Below are 20,231 nucleotides of genomic sequence, written 5' to 3'. Positions count from 1 at the left end.
AACCCATAATTAATAGTGTATTCTAGCCATTAAAGATAGACACAAATCTGAAAAATTGCAATTCATTTTGATCTGTGATTTGTTAAGGTCAACGAATCACAAATAATGAACTGGCAATTTTTTCCTGATGAATTTATGAAGCAAATTGTCAATTCATGTTAGCCTTTGAAACCCTATAATACAGCGCCCCCCCCCCCCCGAACTAGGAGATGTAAAAGCTTCTCCTGACTCTCCTCTACAAGTTCTGCAAGTTTGGTGAGGTTTGGTCTTTGGATAGCTGAATTATACACCGAAAAAGAGGGCCCCCTCAGAAAGGTTCCACTCAGGCACATAGAAACACCAAATTAAGAGAGAAATTTCTACTGACTGTCCTACAGGAGAGTCCTTCCAAGGTTGGTAAAGACTGGGCTTCAGACATCCAAGTTATACACCCACAAAGTGAGTTCCCCCCAGGAAAGTGCTCTTTAGCAGCTGGCTTGAGGAAACTCAATCTTCATCACACTGGGAGGGATTGTAGACAAAAGTCAGGGGAAGATCCTCTGTGGGGTTTTTTTTGGGGGGGGAGGGGAATTTTCCTGGGGGGGGCTCTTTGTAAGTGTGTAACTTGGACATCAGAAACCCAATATTCAACAAAATTGGAGGAATTGTAGAGGAAAGTCCAAGAATGCTTATCTGCCATTTTAGTGTCTCCATGTGCCTGGAGCATTTTATAGCCCAATGAATAGATGCATCAAACATCAGTAAAATTCATTGGTTCATATTTGTGAGGGGTATTGATTCGGATTAATATGAATAGATAATCAGTGATTTTTTGATGAATTTTGCAATTTAATTTTATTCATGCCCATCTCTACTAGGAACATAATTTATTTATTCATTTAAACTGTATACATACGTTCACATAGTAATCCAATAGATCAGGAGACAAAGACATTGATTTGAGTGAGCAGAAGCAATTGCTGTGCCCTAGACATTAAATTTCCCATCTTAGGACCCTACTAGCATTCAGTGTAAATTCATTAAGCATCACAAGTTGAAAGGTAACTCTTGAGACTCCACACCAGGTTATCTGGCACATTTTTAAACAAGTGAAAGTAAGCAGAAATAATATTGAGAAATGAAAAATTTTAGTCAAGGGGTGATGAAGGTTAATCCAATCAGTGGAGGGCATGGAGAAAAGCATAGAGAATTGCAAAGTTATATATAGGTGTAGAGAGATAGAGGGATACTGAAGAAATAGCAATGTTTGATAAAGACTTAGAAAATTACAACAATAGGACAGCGATTTATGACATGATTCTAAAGTATTTCAGGGCCAATCTTTATGTTATAGATAGGTCAGTGCTAAGTACTTACTGATTGCTGCTGTTTTGACTTATATACTGCTCCATAGTGCTAGAGCGCTCTGGGTGGTTTGTAACATTATTCAAGAAATACTTTGTCCCCCAGCAAGCTGGGTACTCATTTTACTGCCTTTGGAAAGATGGAAGGCTGAGTCAATCTTAAGCCAGCTATCTGAATCCATTGGTATCAAACTCAGGTTGTGAGCACAGGCTTGACTGCAGTACTGCAGTTTAACTATTGTGCCATGGGACTAGCTTGTGTTCAACTTGTCACAACAGGAACTTTTTTCACTTTCCAGATGTTGCAAATTAGACTGCTTTGTTTTGTGATTTGTCTTCAGGACATAACCATATTCTTGATCTACCATTCTGATTGCTTAGACATGAAAGTCTGCTTGAATCATATTTCCAAAAAATTATATAATTTCAGCTATTAATTACACTAATAGTTTAACCCAATTTGTGCACTGATTAGAATCTTACTCTATGGAAACTCTATTTGGCTCTAATTGATTTGTTTAAAACTAAATGAAACCTCAACACAGACAGAGAAAGAGAGAGAGACTCAGACTTGATCTGGTTAAGTCATGTATGAGCATCATGTCCATGCATTGTTCTTCATTTCCATTCTTCTCTCAGTTTCACACAATGTTGGCATTTTTGTTATGCTTTGGCTTAAACCACAATTTCCATTATGTGCAAAGTGGTTAGAACATAGAAATGCAATGCAAAGATGAAAGCCCTCCCCAGAGGGCCAAGTTTGCTCAAAAATTGCTGGTAAAGCATTGGAACTGAATGTAGCACTTACTGGATCCTTCAGTGAGAGTGCTGTTTATGGAACTCCCACCAGCTGAACTACACCTCTTGCTGTTTTTGAACTGTTTCCTCCGGATGGCCCAACGATCTATGGCTTCTTCCTGTGGGTGGTCACCAAGTTTCACATCTTTCGATTCTTGCTCATTGGACAGTATTACACGTACATCTTCTAATGTGGTTGCTGTATTATCTAGAAGGAAAAATATATATGTATAGATGGATATAGATAAGAAGACTGACCATAAAAAACAGTTTGCAAACCACCGCACTTTTTACAATATTCTACATTAGGCAAGTTAAGTTCTGTTGAAATAAGAGGATTAACTCTCCATTCAGCTTGTGCAGCTTTTTCATACATCATAGAAAAAAAATCAGCTGCATTATTTTCTGATAAGAAATTTGAAAGATTTTTAATCAAAATGCCATGGCATTAGTGCGGAGTGGCATAGTAACATTTTATTTGTTCAAAACATTTTAATCAATTAAAATGGTGGTCCAAAACATCAGCTCCAAGATTCTTAAAACTGCAATCCTATATCCATTTGCCAAGGAATAAGCCTTGCTGAAAACAGCAAAACATATTTTTGAGTAGACATGTATATGATTGCAATGCATTTTTTAAATAAATACAAGCACTTAACAAAAACCGTTGTCACTAAAGGCTATCTTAGAAAATACATGTCCTAAGATTATGTCCACTGTGACCATATTTGCATTGACTAAAATGGGTGGAGAACTTGAGGCCCTAAAGTATGTTTTTGGAATAGAACTCCCCTCTGCCTAGCTACACAGTCTAAAGTGAAACATTACAATGGGTGCAGCTAAACGACATACTTAAGGCCAGATGTTCCCCAACCCTGATTTATGACAAAGTGATCCCTCCCATGAAACTTGTTTCTTTACCACATGCAATCTTATGCAAATATTTTATTCATATATTTTTACCCTGCCTCTCTCTTTTACAGGAGGCTTACAACACAAAGTCTAAGAGAGATAAAACTTTAAAAAATGCAATAAATCATAGTATTAAAGCCCTCCAGAACAGGTTACCACATTAAAACAAGTACTGGAGCCACTTAAAGAACAGGACAGAAAAGAAAACCACTCCTCAGTAGACAATCAATGGTCAAGAACCTGTCTCAACAAAATGCTTTTCCTTGTGGGACAATGGTAGCAGGGATAAGAAAAGCCTAGCTTTATTTCAAAGAGAGTTCCATAACTTGGGAACAGCCAGCAAAAAGTCTCTTGTGTTCTCAGGAAATGTGCTGGTGAGGACAAAATGCAATGGGACAGAAAATAAAACATCTCCCAGGATCTCAAGATCCAGGCAGGTTCAGGTATCGTATTTTTCGCTCCAGAAGACGCACCTTTCCATAAGACGCACCAATTTTTAGGAGAAGAAAACAGGAAAATATAATCTGTTTTCTTCGCTCCATAAGACGCACAGACTTTCCACCCCCCTGTTTTGTGGGGGAAAAGTGTGTCTTATGGTGCGAAAAATACGGTAATTCAGATAGCCTAGACTCATATAGATTGTAATCAGAACTGGTGAACGATGAAGATAAATGAATAAATAGCCAGTTAATAATTGAAAAGCCATACAACTGAGCAATGGAGATTTCTTTTGTAAACTGGGTAATAACCAACTAGATACAGATTATTGGTAATTTAGGTTGCAGACAATCCTATGTACACAACATAGGAACAGTCCCTTTTGAGACTGGGAGTTGTTCCTTTGAAGTAACCATAGATAATATTCTATCACTGCCTATAAAATAGGTAGAGCTTGGTAAAGTTGCTTTTCTGGACTACAGCTCCCAAACTCCCCGAGATGGTAGTACCAAAATAATAACTTCTCCAAGTTCTTAAAAAATTCCACAAAATTACACCACACTTAACATTGACAGTCACTTGCAAGCACGTTACTCTAGCCATTTATTCAAATGCAATTGTAAACTTTGCCTTTTTTTATTTTCTTAGAGTGGTGATACTGAACGTTGACTGAATATCATGGAGCATTCAAAGCACTATTTCTATAACACATTTCTCTTGCAGAAGCCCCACTGTAATATATAGAGTTTCTGTAAGCATCTGTGCTTTATAAAAGGAAACAGTTTCAGGATGGAATTTTAAGCCATGACCGAGATGTTCCAGAGTCAGGGTGAAGATCCTGCTTCTTTCTATGGAAAAGGGATGACTCAATGGCTAAAACCTTGTTGCTTAGCATAACACAGTTCATAATGGTTGTTGTGGGTTTTTTGGGCTTCTTCAGAGGACAGCACTCTGTGCTCTGGCTGGCCACTGATTTTGCTGGCCACTGATTTCGGTGGTCTAGTGCTGTCCTCTGAAGATGCCAGCCACAGAGACTGGTGAAACATTAGGAAGAACAACCTTCAGAACATGGCCAAAAAGCCCAAAAAACCCACAGCAACCATTAGATCCCGGCCATGAAAGCCTTCGCGAATACACAGTTCATAATATTCAGTTTGTTCCTAGCCAGAAAATAAAGAGTTCCCATCACAATTCTTGAGCATTCCCCAAGCCAGTATGCATATGTACCTCCGAGAACCACTGGAGGCTGTTTCTGGCCAGCTTGGAGAAGACTGAGTGTTACATTAAGAAACAGGATTTCAGCTAATGGGTGTAATACAGAATCCCCCATGTACTGCACTCATAAAATATTTTCAGAAAACATCAGGAACTCTGGGTTGAATAGAGCATTACTCCAGTAGTTAACACCCCATCACCACCACCTTTGCTGACGCATCACATTATGCAACAATTCCATTTTTGCAACTAATAGGTTGAATCCAACATAATCAGGGAAGGCTTGAAATGAATAGGACAAGTTAATGTGTGCCTCAAGCCTCATTGTCCAGTTCCAACAGAGTCAATTTGCTGATGGAAGAACTTCCATCAGCTTGGGAGGAGTGAATACTTCTCCTGCTCAGCCCTCCAGACCGCCTGAAAGTCTGCTTGGGATAATTTTCTAACCCTCTGGAACAAAACCCACAAGTGTGCAAGGTCTGGGAGAGATGTCCCAACACCTGGTTCTGCTGATGGACTTGTTTCCATCCTGGGTGTGTCAGACTGCCAGATGCTGGCCATTGATTTTGGTGGTCTAGTCTAAGCATGATGAAATCTGGATCCACCCTAAAATGTAGTAACTGCCCAAGTTTGAAATAAAAGAAAATGAGGCACACAGGTTTCAATGCATGCTGGAGAAGGAAAAGGGCAAAGAGAAGGACAAGGAAAATAGTAAAGAGGCAAAAAATATCTATCCCTGATTGAAAATCAAGCTGCTTGTAAATAATTTAGAAATTATTCATTTTGGTGCCTCTTTAACAGGAAGAAGAAGAAAAAGCTTTGAAATGCAGTTTCCAGAAACTAAAAACTTCCTTTCATTCTCAGAGGAAATCTTTGATTGCCTTTTGCTTTGTATTCATCTCAATTAAGGATATTAAGTTATCTTTGTTGTATCCTCTTGGGTTATACAGTTTGAAAGCCAATACCGCCTCTTTTGAGTATGGCTTCACTTTTTGTTATCCTTTTTAAAGTCTTTCAAATCAGAAATACAGTGGTTTATGTGTTCTGAATCACAATGCAATCTGCTTTCCCAGGTGCAAAGAATAAGGAGGTCTTCACAGTTTTGGCGCTAATTATGCAACTGTTTCAGTTTCCATGCTGCCATCATCAATAGTTTGAAATTAACTAGATGGTCATTGGGAGGACATTAATCTATCTTCCAATGGTGATAAATCAGCATTTTTTCCCCCTACTATGATACACAGGAATAAATCAGCATCAGGAAAGTAAGAGCTATTTGTACAAATTGGCTCAAGTAGAATTCCTGATGAATAATCTTTGTCTGGAATTAGTGAAAGTTAAAGCCAAGAGATCAGCCTTATTATTCATTCTAAAAGGCTCACTAGAATGTAGAGGGAATAGTTTTATTTACCTGTAAATATTATTTGTTTACCTATTTCGGCTGGTCAGATTAGGATTTGTATTCCATTCTCAAGAGAATTCTCAAGAAATCTTTTTTTGCACCCTAGCCACATGACTTGGGATACAAGAAATATAAGGATAGATTTCTTAACTGACACAATCTCACTGCTGGAATTTGCACCATTTGACTTACACCAATGTACATAAATTAAAACATTCTGGCTATAATGATACATAAGGCTTTCAAGGTAAAGCTTCCCCTTAGTTTATTTAATTTTAAGTTTATTCAGTCTTTTTAAACATTGAAGCCTTACAGATATCAGCAATTAGGCCTCAATTTTTATGATTGAAAAAAGATGCAAGAGTTTTTTAAGCTGTGTCTACATAGCTTTTGTACTGGAGTTCAGATTTAGGAATCCATTTAAAATTTAGCGAAGTTCCTTAGTCCTCATACAGATGTTACATTGCAACTTTTGCTTTGATGCATATCAAGAACATCTAAAATGGCTCACCTGTCTGATGTTTTGGGGATGTTGTGTCTGGATTTGGGCCCATATTTATTTCACTCAGTACTTCAGGATTTTCATAGCTGGGCTTGGCTAACTCCTGTGTTTGTTCTGCTGCTAAATGTGTTCCATAACTATCAGATGAACATATATCTTGGTCACTGGAAAGCATATCTGATACTTTTGTGAATGAAGTACCAGCAGAAAGATGCTCATCATCTAGAAGGCATGAAACTCCATCAGCTTGGAAAGAATGCTCTTGATATGTTGAATCTTCATGGATAACATCAGGCATTTCCTGAACTTCAGGCAAACTCTGGAATTCGTTATCTAGATCTGGTTCCTCAACATCCAAAAGAGGTGACATAAACATTTCCCTTATGCTGCAGGGTAGAATGGGCTCCTTTTTTATTGCCAAGCTAAAAGAATCTGCCATGGACTTATTGTCACCTCGAATGATAAGTCGGCGTTCTAATTCACCAGTTATTACAGTCATCACTGATCCTCTCCTTTTCTTTTTTGTTTCTTCGGATTCTGCAAGACTTAGGTGAAGATTTCCAGTAGGCTGTAATTCTATATGTTCATCTTGGATGCCTTCTGTCTCATCCTGAGGAGAAATATTATTCTGGTCATTATAATTACTTGTTGGACTTCTAAAAAGTGAGGAAGCCTGGCTAAATGATCCTTTGTTTTTAAATTCCTCGTCCACTTGAACTTCATGGTGATCACTCCTTACAGCCTCACAATCAAGCTCACTTTTTGCTTGGTCAGGATACTCCTCATGAACATCCGACCTTCTCAGAAACCTAGTGGGTCTGTGTTCCTCTGTTTGTCCTCCCCTGGAATTAACAACGGAATGAAAATTCTCTGCTGCCATCTCCTCTGTTTCTCTACAGTCTTCCATGTACTGGAAACAATGATCTATGAAAAAGGCATTGCTTAATTTTCCTTCAAGCTCAGCATGGTACAGAGTCATGTCATGGTCATATGAGGTGAAGGCATAACAGCATGAAGATTTCAGATCTCTGAGATTACCAAGCAATGATGTCAAACTGGAAGAGAGTTCTGTGCAGCTGATAGGTGTAAGTGTGCTATTATTGTAAATATTTGTCACTTTGCTTGGCTTGGGCAGCACTTTTAAGGATAAAGATGGCATTGAATAAAAACCTGAGTCCCGTCTAGGGTGAAATGATGACAGTATATCAATAGAGGTGGCTGGAAAAGAGTATCTCCTTACATTGTTCGATTCCATATGTGAAACTGGTGTAATATTCTTTGTTTCCACTAGACTGTTGTTGCTTCCCTGCTGCACATCACTCATTTCATCATTAGGTTTACTTCTGAAATGGATTTCTCTGGAACTGTAATCTTCCTGAGGAGATGTCCCAGTATAGCTGAATTCTGAAAAAATGATGTCCTCGTAGAAATCTTTTTCATTGGAACACTCCATCTTTTTATTGTCTTTCTCTTGAAAGAAATCACCTCCATCACCACAATTTAAGGCAACTTGGAATGTTTCCATATCACCAGTTGGCCTTAAGGAAACAACCTCAGTGTTGCAGTCTAAGAAGGCTTCCTCAGAGTCAGCAAACTCAGCTGGAGGAGGGATAACTGTGCCCCACTCTGAACAAGTGTACTGCGTGAATCTGTCTTCTTCCTCTGGAAGGCTAAAGTCTGACTCAGAGTCTGAGTGGCAACATTCCTCTGTTCCAGAATAATCTGCATCGCTGGCAAATGTATTTCCATACTTTGAAGGTCTCACCGGATCACCTTTTTTTGGCTTATTGCAAGGCTCGATGCTAACCATTAATTTCTGCTTCCCACTGACATATTTTACCTCAGTTTCCTTTTCTATGATGCTTACTTTCATTGAAGCATTTTGGTTATTGGCTATTTGGAGTGTGTATTTAGGTGTCCTATATTTTCCAGAATGCCCAGCAGAGGGACCAGACTCCTTCGGCTGTTTACAGCAGTGGTCTCTGTGACATTTTCTTTCCTTAGGGCTTTTCCACCTTCTGGCCACACAATCCATCCCAGTATCAAACAATGAATCTTTCTTCATTTCCAGTTTTATAGTAAAGGAACCACATTTCACTTCCACAATAAATGCTTTATCTGACTGAAGAGAATCGGCATCGTCAAAACTGCATTCCTGTGTGATATTTACTGCTGAAGTGGTTCCTGATTCATCCATGTTTGCCACTGCTAAGACATCCTCTTGCTGAGCCAAAAACCCCAACAAACTGCAATTCTTTTCTTGTTCTCCTTCTTTCACACTGTCACACATAATATCCTGTTCCTTGTTTTCAAGATCATCTCCATCATATTTTCTTCCATTCTTTTCTGTGCAAGAACGATTGTTTCTGTTTTTATCAGGCTGTATGACATTCATGGCTTCATGGATGTGAGGATCAGTTGCTTCTTCTTCACCTGTTCTATTTTCAACACGAGTGTTTTGTTGGCATTGGCAAATGGCTGGGATATGTTCATCTGAAAAGTAAAAACAAAGCAACAAATCATCTTACTATTGTTAAAATAAGAGCACTTTGAAATTAAGGCTGACCATATATTACCTCTCTCACACACAAACTCATTCTACAGACAGATATGCATATAGTTATGCATATAGATAGATATATAGTTGTAATATAAATATATAGGTGAAAATACGGAATAGGTATGTACCGTATTTTTCACTCCATAAGACGCACCTTTCCATAAGATGCACCAATTTTTTAGGAGAAGAAAACAGGAAAATATAATCTGTTTTCTTCGCTCCATAAAACACACAGACTTTCCACCCCCCCGTTTTGTGGGGAAAAAGTGCGTCTTATGGTGCGAATACATGTGTGTCTGTGTATATGCATGTATGCATGTGTATGTGTGTATGTGTGTGTGTGTATGCATGTATATGTTTCTGTGTGTATTCATATAAATGCATTCATACACACACACACGTGTATGTTTGCATGTGTGTGCATGTGTCTATCCATATAGATACATATATATAAAAATGAAGATATTTTGAAAGATGTCCAATTTTTCAATGTTCTCTTTGTATAATGGAAGATGGGTTTTGCACAGGCTGGGCGCATTCTGCATTATTTACAAAAAAGAGGAAAAATCTGGTATGATCAGAGATGAAGGGAGATGGTGGCAGGGAAAGGGAGGTTGTACCTATGATGGGAAGTGATGTTCCTCCAATCAGCACCTTGGTAATAACTAGCAATTTGCCATCAAGTCTTACATGATTTCCTCTATGCAAGTATAAAATAAGGAAGCAACTATCCTAATGCTACAATAGTACCAGTTTTAAGAATGTTATAGTCATGGTGTCCCTCAGTAAAGAGTAATGATTATATTTTGTGAGACTGTTAGATCTCCCAAACTTAAGAGGTAACAGGATGAAAAAGTTTGACAGACCACACAAAGGCTCTCTGAGCTAGAGAAAGAAAAAAAAACTATTTCTAGTTTGTTCAGTTTTACATGAGTCTTAAATTTGTTCTCTTCCTTTTCTAATTAATTAATTAATTACATATATGAAATATTATTCCTATGAACTTTCCTTGCACATTGCTCTTAACATACACTTTAGTGCACATTTTTGCCTAATCTATTGAAAACAATATATGCCTAATATAGCTGTCCATACCGAATACACACATTTTTGTACACAGGTTTTTTTTAATTATTTCTGAGAACTGCAGCTGAGATTTATATTGTAAATGCAAATACCAAAGGATGCTGACATTCCAATTCAACTATCTGTTGATTCAAGAAGTATGACCACTTTCTTGTCCATCTCTCTTCTGGCCGACCCAGGCTTGTAATGCTGATTGTCTGAAACTACTTCGTAGCTTCCTTTGGACTATGTTGTATTTTTCACCTCTGAGGACTGAAGGCAATGAGAGAACACCCTGAAGTCAAGGATAATTTGGGCATTCATTTGAGTGGAGTCCTATTAGCGTCATTTCACAACCATAAAAGAGCTGAAAACACTCCTTCTTAAAGACTGCTTCCCTAAACAGAAATAAGAAACTGTCCTGGGCTGAAACATCATCTCATAAAACTACCATTGCCATTTATAAATATTTAATAAAGAAGCCCAAGTGTAGGCAACACGGCCATAATTCAAGCTGGAAACAGCTTTATGGCACTCCATCAAGCTGGTTTCTACCATGTATCCTTGGGATAGACTCCATTCCTCAAAGCAAGCTACCTTTGGGCAACATCTTGTGATGGGAGGTGGAGGAATCTTTGAGATGTTCATACTAAGTGACTGCAATCACCTTTGTTCTAAGGAATGATCTCTGCCAACTTACTTTCTCTAGTATCAGAGCTTTTCCGACCCCTGCAGCTTCTCCTCCTCTTTCTGCTCATGTTGGAGGCTCGAAGGTTTTCGGGGTTTCCCAGCTCTGCAATCAGATGAAGGAGACAATCATTAGAAAGCATTCGTTTCCAGATTTCATATATTCCTCACCATAAGGCCGGGGACTGCAGGTGAGCTGCACACATATGCATCTACAGGTACACACATACCTGATGGCACAGGAACTAACTTTGCTAGCTGGGGTAGTCTAGGAATTGTAGGAAATATTTTAAAGCTGTATCAAGAAGTCCTCCAGCCCCAGACTCAATAGATTAGTATAGTCAGACATGATGTGTTTCAATAATAGATTTGTTCCATTTTTCCAACCACACAACTGGTACGAATGAGCACTTTACATCTTATATTCTGATGTTGAATGTGTTTGTCTTATTATATGACTTGTTCTTTATTTTACAACTCCTTATTTAAGCTTCTTACTTGGGACCATCATACCATATGTGCAAGCTAATTTTTTCAACCCTTGTCAGCCACTGCCCAGAAAGAGACTGTTTCTATTTGGTGCAAATAACAAGCAGTCTTACTTATTTACTTACTTATAAATTATATGCCCATCAAAGGTTCTTCATAGAAGACTAAAAGAGATTAAAAACACACACACAAAAATCAATATTTACTAGAAGGTCTGAGTAGGAGTTTCTGCAATTATGGCTGAAAGTGAGAAGGTCAGTGAGGTGAAAATAATCACATTAACTCTATGGCACTACTCTGCTCTCCACTTGTGAACACATGGCTCTCTGAATGCACAGAAATATTAGTTTGGAGCCAGTGCTGAAAGCCAGTGTTTAGTGGCCAGAATGTCAGAACTGGGAAGATCCTTGTAGAGAAGAGCCATTGCAAGTGCTTGGGAAATGTTACTTGTTGGATTACAACTCAGAATCCCACATAAGTGATCATGCTGTCTGGGAATTCTCAAGCTGTAGGTCAAATGCCTAACATTGCCAAGCTTAGTAGCTGAAGGCATGTTCCAAAGGGGAAATGCCCTAGGTTTATTTTCCACCATCTCCATGCGGTGAGTCACTGCTAGTCAATCTAAATCAGTGCTACCCAACTTTGGGTCATCAGATGTTCTTGGACTGCCACTCCTAGAAATCCTGGCCAGCACAGCTAGTGCTTGATTTCAAGCTGTGAGAGGAACCGCAGTTCCTGATAGGCAGGTGGACCTACCATGAGGAAGAGTGAGGCAGCTGGCAACAAATTTGGGGGATCACAAATGGAAAGTAAATGGATACTCATTTTGTTTTGTTACATGTTTATTGCCAGAAATGGTGAATGATGCTCGTGGGATTTTCAGCCCTCATTTGACAAATAACATGGTTGGCTTTGTATACCTTGTACCCTGAAGTTCAGGAAGGTGGACTCATTGCTCTGTTGTAGGCAGAAACATATCTTCAGCAAGCTTATCTTCTGTATTTTTTTTCCAGCTGCCTTTTATAGATATAAGTCAGAACCAACATAATGACTCTAGTAGGGTTTTCAAGGTCAGTGAGATATTTAAGGTGTGGTTTTACCAGTGAATTTCCATGGTTGAGGAGGGATTTGAACCCAGGCCTCCTGAGTCTTAGTTTGTCACTTTATTTATTTATTTGATTTATACCCTGCCCATCTAGACCAATGGTCTACTCTTTAACCACTACACTACACTGGGTATCTTTTTTAAAGATAGCAGTAATCAGATCAGGCGTTCGTAGCCTTGAGGAGGTATGGAAATCCTCTATTGTCAAGAGATCAAACTCTATGCTCATCATATAAATAATTCTACTGTATATTTTGACCTTCCTGATTGTTGAAGTATTGAATACAGTGCTTAAATTACTGATTAAAATCATGGCAAAGCTTAAGAGTTTGCAAAGTGCAACTCTAGCAGCTGTGGAAGAGTCAAGATATTCCCCCTCTTTTTTTTTCCAAAGGCGTTGATAGGAAGTTTTTAGCTCTGTCACTTGCACTGACATATTTAGAAGCTCTCTATTTTTAAAAAGGGAAGAATCTAACTGTCAAATGATGAAAAGATGTTTTCTATGATCCCTCTCCCTCTAATAAGTTGGTCTTTATAGCAATTAAGTCTTCACAATGTAGGGCAATATAGTCTTTCCTGAATGTTCAGCCACCTTAAAAGGATGAACTTAAAATGGTCATTTTTAAAGTTCCACACAAGTAACAGTGTAATTCATCATTCTTACGGATCGAAGAGTCACACTAATACTTTAAACAGTTTTCCCCCATAAAGGGTATCTTCAGCTTCTCCCAGTAGGAAATAACATTTTTATGGCCTGTGCAATATCCCAAAGAAAGTTAGCTAAACAAATCTTACTGGGACAAGAAATTCTTTAATCAAAATCAGGGGAGCAGAATTTATCACTGTGTTGTCAGGTCAGAGAGTCTGAAGGCTGAAAATCTCTGGAAAAGCCCTACAGAACTTTATAGGCTTCTAGAGAAAAATCAGAATTTTTTGTGTCACACATGTTTTCTTAGATCCAAATTATCTCACACTGACTGCATGGATGACACCCAAATGCTTAATTGAAGCCAAAACAAAACACATATTGTGATTTTATCCTCTGGAGTTCTTAAGACACTCTAAATTAATGGAAATATTTGTGTACATGGGATATCTTGCAGGGTGCAAGTGTTGAGCTGCTGGAGAGCAGGTCAAATATTAAAAATTATAAAATATACAGTACTGTGCAACCTAAGGATTTGGGGCAGGGTACCAGAGACTCTGTAAGACTTTTCAGATCTTCCTCCTCAAGAGAGGAAACATCTTCAGAGAGATCTTTCAGAGATCTCATCCTTCAGAGAGAAAGATATAACCTGTTATAACACCTCCTAGTCTAGGTAGAAGCATCTGTCTCCTTTACCTTCCTGATATCATAATTCTGATGGAACTCAGTAGAGATAAAATGGGGGGAGAGTTTGGATTGGAATCAAGGCAATGTTTCAAAGAGGCCTTGTGCAATCACTGACCATCATCACCACAGCAGGAGAAATTTATGCCATCATAAATTTGGGTTATTTCCCAAGAAAGGAGAAAGTATTTCAGCCTCACATTTCATATCTTATAACATTTGAGGATATTGGGTGGTATGTGCACTCTGTTGATCAATTGCTACTCATCTTGTCCAAGTGAAAACATGTCCTTAGAACTTGTATCAGGAAAAATAATGCTCGTGATTAGCTATGATTTATATGCATGTGTATCCAGACTTGGCAAAGATCAGCCAGGAAGTGAGAAACGTTGCTGGTTAAAAATGCTGTTGCCATTTTGTATATCCAGCCAGGATATTATTTTTCATGGAAAAGGTGGGCTTGGGGACATCTTGCAAACCAGGATGAACCAAGGTTGATGTTTTCTCCACAAAATGTCTTTTGACACAAACAGGGAATTATATTCAGCTAGCATAAGATCACCATGGACGTTGTACACAAGTATGAGGCCATCAGAGATCTTTAAATGGACAGTATTTCTCCACTTCCTAGTGTATCAAACCATGGTCAGCTGCCATAACTTCGAGATTTTACATGGCTTTCCCAAGTACTGCCATTTACCTTGCCATGAGCCCAGATACCTTACTTTTATTAAACAGCAATTTATTTTGGACTGAATCATCATTTGAAGACCACCCAGTCTTTCACGTGCCTTATGGATTTTTTGTAAGAACACTCAGCAGCCCCATGGAATTCTGATGAGGTGACTTTGATGCCTTCTTATGCATGTGAATATATGAATGCATTTTCTATAAATATTTGGGATGGTCCCAAAAGCTAATTATGAATTGCCATTCGGTTCTTCAGGACATTCTTTACACAATTCCACTAATTTTATTCAGTTGTATATGAAAAAACAGGTAGAGGTTTAGAGCTAGGAATATACCAGCTGGCAATGTCAGCAATAGGTTTTGGTCCAATTTGTGGAAGTACCATAGCCTGCTCAGTAAGTCCATGGGAAAACCCATGTTTCTAGGTCAAGTGTAACCAGTCATCCTGAAAATGTTTTAACATGGCTTCTCACACGTCTCACAGAGATCTTGTTATTCCAAGCATCTGTCTACTTACCCCCGGTACAAACTAGATGAGTTTTGTGTGTGTGTGTGTAATCAGGTGAAGTAGGTTAAAGTTTTTTAAAAATAGCATCTCTACTCTCCCCCCAGATTTTCAGCACAAAAGCATGGAACTTACTTACGTCTGCTTATAAGGAAGCTACATGCTTGGCAATGATCCTGCTGGCAGTGTTATCACTACATGCCACGTCACAGGTTTTCCTTAACACACTTTGATTCTAATGGGAATGACACTGATCTGGAAATGTTTAGGCATATGAATGGCACCATTGACTTCAATAAGGATTAAGTGAATGAATGAAGACTGTAAGCTCAGGTCCTTATTTAGTTCCTAAATCTGGAAAACACCAAATACCCTAACCCTTCCATTGACTTAAAGATGGTATTCAGCCATTTACAAGATTAGATCCATGCAGAACTAAAATAGTGACCGAGGTAGGTTATTATGAACCAGCACTGCTGGTGCCACCACCTCTCTGGATGGATTCAGAACACACATCTAATGTATTTGTAACTACTTAAATAAAAGAGATTATAGATTACCAGTACTAGCATTCCCTAACCCAGTTAAACTGTGTGTCCACTTATAATGTACATACTATTATTATGAATAGTGATACTTTCTTGAAAAGAACAGGTTGCTTTTTTATTTTATTCACACAGTGTTTGCCGCTAGACATCTTTAGCTTAGTACTCTTGTTTAGTACCTTACAATTAGATTCCTATGCATATTAGCTCAGTTAGTTCCTTTACTTAGAAATAAATATTCACTTCTAGATTGCTAGTAAGGCTATGAGATTCACCAGCTTTCTAATGGACAGCATTACATGAAAAATGTAAAGTAGAAGCTGCATAAGAGAAAGGTCAAGAAGAAAATCAAAACAACTAACAAACAAGCAATTAAATTTACTTTGTTATTTTCTCTATGGTGAAGAATTATTTGCTTGTAACAGTACATTTTCAAAATAATTGCTTTTATAGGTTTTTATCATTCTTGTTTTGAGTAAAACCTATACCTCGTAACACAAGCTACTGGTTCCTCATAGGGCAATGCATTTTTCTCCTCTTTCAAAGCCAACACTCAGCCAATACAAAAATTCTCCAAACTCTTTGCTGTTCAGAAATGTAGAAAGTCTGTATCTCTTCAAACTCATCTAAAACTTAAAAACTTCACAAAATCAAATTTCACCACTTTATATTATTTTAAAAATACCCTCCACTTTTCAGAGCTTCAGAGTTCAGTCTCAATAAATGAATTATGCCACTGATCAGCTACAAAAACCTACACTGTAGTGAGAGAACACTACAGTTGCCACATTCTTTTTCTACTTTACAAATGTACATTTTTGTATTTATCTAACTCTAGAACACACTCCTGGGTACAGTGTTACAAATGTCTTAAAAGCTCTCATTCAGCTAGCATCTTTTTATAAAGTTATTTTATGTTACATAAATATTTTTAAACCTACCTTTATCCTAAAACAGGACTCAAGGTGGCTTATTATTTCAGTCAGTGAAATGGAAATCTGGGTATGACAAATAATGGTTTATTTGAAAGCAGCCCCCGCACCTGTCTGCTTTTTCAGCTGAGGCAAATCACAGCTCTGGAGTTCTCCAGAACACTCAGTTTGACCATGAAGGTAAACAATTTCCAGCAGCAAAATGGCACAGTGAGAAAACAATACTTCTCCTCTCTTTGAGGTCACAAATTTATATGGTTCCTTTTATGGCTAGAGAGATAGACATCACACATTCCCAGCACAGCATCCCCATGTAACGTCTAGACTTAAAGGGTGTTCATTGATAAGATTCAAAGCCAGTACCTTTAACCAACTGCATCCTAAAATACTATTCAACTTGATATTCTCTTTATTTGTCATTCTAAGAACAGTATGGATTAGATCCAGCCACTGATTTCTATAAACTCCTCTGCTTTGTTTTCTTTTTTGCAAGTAGCCACTTCTCTCTCCGTCTCTGTCTCGCTCACACAAAATATTTAGAAGCCAAACATAATTATTCCTTCAACGTATATGATTTCCTTAAACAAGGCATATGCTTTACCACTATGGCCTGATCACTGCATTTGTGAGACCAGAATAAGTACACATCTCGAATAAGTAAAGAAATCTGAAAATGATACATAGTGCAGAACCCATCGCCTCCATGCACTGCTCATTTATTTATTTTTTTCCATGCCGTCTGCCCTGGACAATATAACTAAATGGTAAAAAGAAAAAAAAAGCAACTCACCTTTCCAAGTTCTATATAAAGTATCCCAATTTTATGGAGAAGGCTGAAGCAAAAATTGGCAGCTAAACAAAGAGAAGAGACTAGACATGTCTTGTTAAGTATTACTGGCCTGCTCTACTTCTTTTAATTTCTATTTTTGTCCCTTAAGCTCAGAATCTGATTAGTATATTTAATTCCAGGGGAGTATCAGAAAGGCCTCTTTAATCAGCCTACCGGTACTCACCTTCTTTTTCCTCCACGGGTTTTAACAGATGTTTAAAAACAAAATAAGAATCTCCCTTCCATGTACATTTCTTTTTAAAGCAACGTAGGGCAACAGTAAGCATATAGGTAAACAACATCTCAATCATAAAAGGCAGGTGATGTATATTTCTGATTTTAACTGCTTGTGTCCAAACCTTGTTCATTAGTGAACTGCAATAATAATAAAAAAGGAAAAAATATGAACAAGCAAAGAAGAAATGGAAAACAAAGAGGCTTACTAGCAAAAATAGAGAAATGGCTAGATTTTAGATTAACTTCCAAGCAGGTCTGCAAGAGTGTACTGAAAAGGCCTGATTTTCTAATGCCATGGCAAAAAAGAAAGCCAATATTCTGTGGGCCTATATACATGAAGCATTTGTTCATCCTCCCTTGCACCCGAGGTCCTATGCCCTACTGTCTACATAATGCAAGGCTGAAACTGATGTCAGCGGTCAAAGGGGGACAACCACACCTTGCTTTCTGGGTTGGTTTTTTTCCTAGCTCTGAGATGCTCCATTGTAGGATTTGCTCTAGTGGACCTCAGCACTACACTGATGCATACTGGTCCCCGTACTTTGTGGATTTTTTCGCTTAACGATGTTTTATTATGGAAATTTTTCTGCTGGTCAGTCTCAACTTTGCTATACCTTAGTGCTATCCCTTTTTATTCTTGGGATCTCAATTGTTCCTTTCTTCCTTTCTTTTTTAAAATTATCACTTCTGTACTGCAGCATAAAAGTGAAAACTAAAATAAAAATGCCAAAATAAAATAAAATTAGAAAACATTGGGGTTAAAACCTGAAGGCTTGAGAAACGCGAAATAGAGAATAGTCAAGCAGATGAGGGGAAAAACAAAGCAGATGCCAGCTGTTACTGTGTTCTGAATTTTTTAATAATAAAAATTAAAAATAGAAAGCTTTGAGGCAAAATTGGAAAGATTTGAGAATGGTGAGAAGATAAAACAAGGAGAGAAGGGAAAAGAAGAGCAAAGTAGGTGAGAAGATGATGGAGAAGAGGGGCCAAAGGAGAAAAAAGAGGTTGCCTACCTGCAACTCTGGTTCTTCAAGTAGTCCTCTGTGAATTCACACTAATGTGGGGGTTAATCTGCGCTTCAGCAGAGCAGCTTTCGGAAACTTCCACAGCTTTAAGCACTTTGTGCTGGGACCTCCCCTACACCTGGCTATATAACACCCCCCCAGCCCAGTGCTTCAGTTCTTAAGGAACCGACCACTGCTACCCAATATACCATGGCACACGTGACGGACAGCGGGGAGGAGGGCAGGAAGTGTAACTTCACAGAGGACTACTCGAAGAACCAGAGTTACAGGTAGGTAACCTCTTTTCTCCTTCGTGTCCTCTGTGAATACACACTAATGGGGGACTAGCAAGCTGACCTACCAGGAAGAGGGATGTCACGAAAGTGCAGAAGCAAGGACAGCTTACCGGAGAAATAGCGTGCAGGTAGAATGGGCCAGTCCCTGGCAAACAAGAGAAGGAGAAACAGAAGGAGTACGACCAGAGACATTGGCCTAGTAGGCCAATGTTGTCTTGATGCAAGGGGACAGAACGCCTACCCATGAAAGGAGTAGGTCAAGGTGGTAGAAGGAGTATAAGCATGATGGAGCATGTCCATTACCATCGGGGGGGGGACTCCAAGCCAACAGGTAGGGGAGCCCGAGGTCCGGATGAAACATCCGACCCCTGTCCCGAGACAGTAGGTGAGGGACCAGGTGCAGTGGGACGTATGCTGCAGGTCCCAGGGGCAGGATCGAGAACCACGGCTAGCGAGGCGACCAAGCACGACGGTCGCACCCTCATGGTGGAATTGAACAAGCCTTTGAAGAAGGGGGAAAGGGTGAAACCTGTAAAGGAGGCCTCGTGACCAATTGGTCAGGAAGGCAACCCCTAGGGAGGTGCGGCCGACACTGGTTCGGGAGCCGAACATGGCACACTGTTTGTTCGAGATGCGAAAGCATCCATGTCCAGAGCTTGAAGCCAGAGCTTGGCTAGCTATTTTTAACTTTTGGCTAAAACTAACCTTTCAGCCAATTGGACTGACTTCACTGGTATTACAGGATAATCATCAGTCACCTTGGAAGAGAGCAATATACCATAAAATCAACAGATATGGCTATTCGGTAGAAAGTATCCAACAAATGGGATATGTTAAGGCCAAGAGTAATCTTAGGCAGCGTATTATTGAGACAGAAAGGCAGCAGGACCTTGGTACTATCAGAAATAGGTTTATACTTGACAACACACTGCTTCCACCCAAACCGGCAAAATATCTCTACTTACCCTTAACACCTAAAAAACGCAAAGCTCTTACTCTGGCCCGCTTCAATGCACTTCCGTCAGCAGTCCAGGATGGGAAGTATAACAACACCCCTTACACTCAGTGTTTATGCCCCTGTAACTCTGGTGAGATTGAATCTATCTCTCATGTGTTACTTCACTGTGCTTTTTACTCTGACATTCGAGAAGTCCATGTTGACCCTTACATAAGGGCATTTCCTGGACGATCAGAGGCACACTACACACAGCTTTTGCTGACAGGGCGATGCCCTGGCAGATATATTGGGCTTAATTCAGATATGCTGACAAAAGTTGCTAAATTCTGTGCTGCTGCAATAAAAATTCGTGAAGGAAAGGTTCCACCTAAAGCGCAGCTATAGAATCT

The 20,231-nt window shown here is 38.9% G+C and overlaps 1 protein-coding gene across 3 annotated transcripts in view; it reads right to left on the bottom strand.

Moving 5' to 3' along the window:
- Positions 1–19,116, bottom strand: part of LOC110079378 (uncharacterized) — a 58,509-nt gene extending 39,393 nt beyond the window's left edge. Inside the window, exons 1-6 of one of the 3 annotated variants that reach the window (XM_072992487.2) lie at positions 17,309–19,116; positions 16,528–16,584; positions 11,537–11,575; positions 10,936–11,028; positions 6,620–9,103; positions 2,152–2,349 (exon numbers count right to left, since the gene is read on the bottom strand). In XM_072992487.2, coding sequence (XP_072848588.2) covers positions 2,152–2,349; positions 6,620–9,103; positions 10,936–10,993 — 2,740 coding nt within the window. In that variant the 5' untranslated portion in view covers positions 10,994–11,028; positions 11,537–11,575; positions 16,528–16,584; positions 17,309–19,116. The remainder of the gene's footprint in view (positions 1–2,151; positions 2,350–6,619; positions 9,104–10,935; positions 11,029–11,536; positions 11,576–16,527; positions 16,585–17,308) is intronic. The other 2 variants (XM_072992485.2, XM_020794386.3) reach the window with 2 other exon arrangements.
- Positions 19,117–20,231: the final 1,115 nt, after the last annotated feature.

Source organism: Pogona vitticeps, chromosome 2 (assembly GCF_051106095.1).
Source record: "Pogona vitticeps strain Pit_001003342236 chromosome 2, PviZW2.1, whole genome shotgun sequence".
In the NCBI taxonomy this organism is placed as follows: domain Eukaryota; kingdom Metazoa; phylum Chordata; class Lepidosauria; order Squamata; family Agamidae; genus Pogona; species Pogona vitticeps.
Note: the sequence above shows the minus strand (reverse complement) of the source record. Positions and strands in the feature narration are given on the sequence as shown.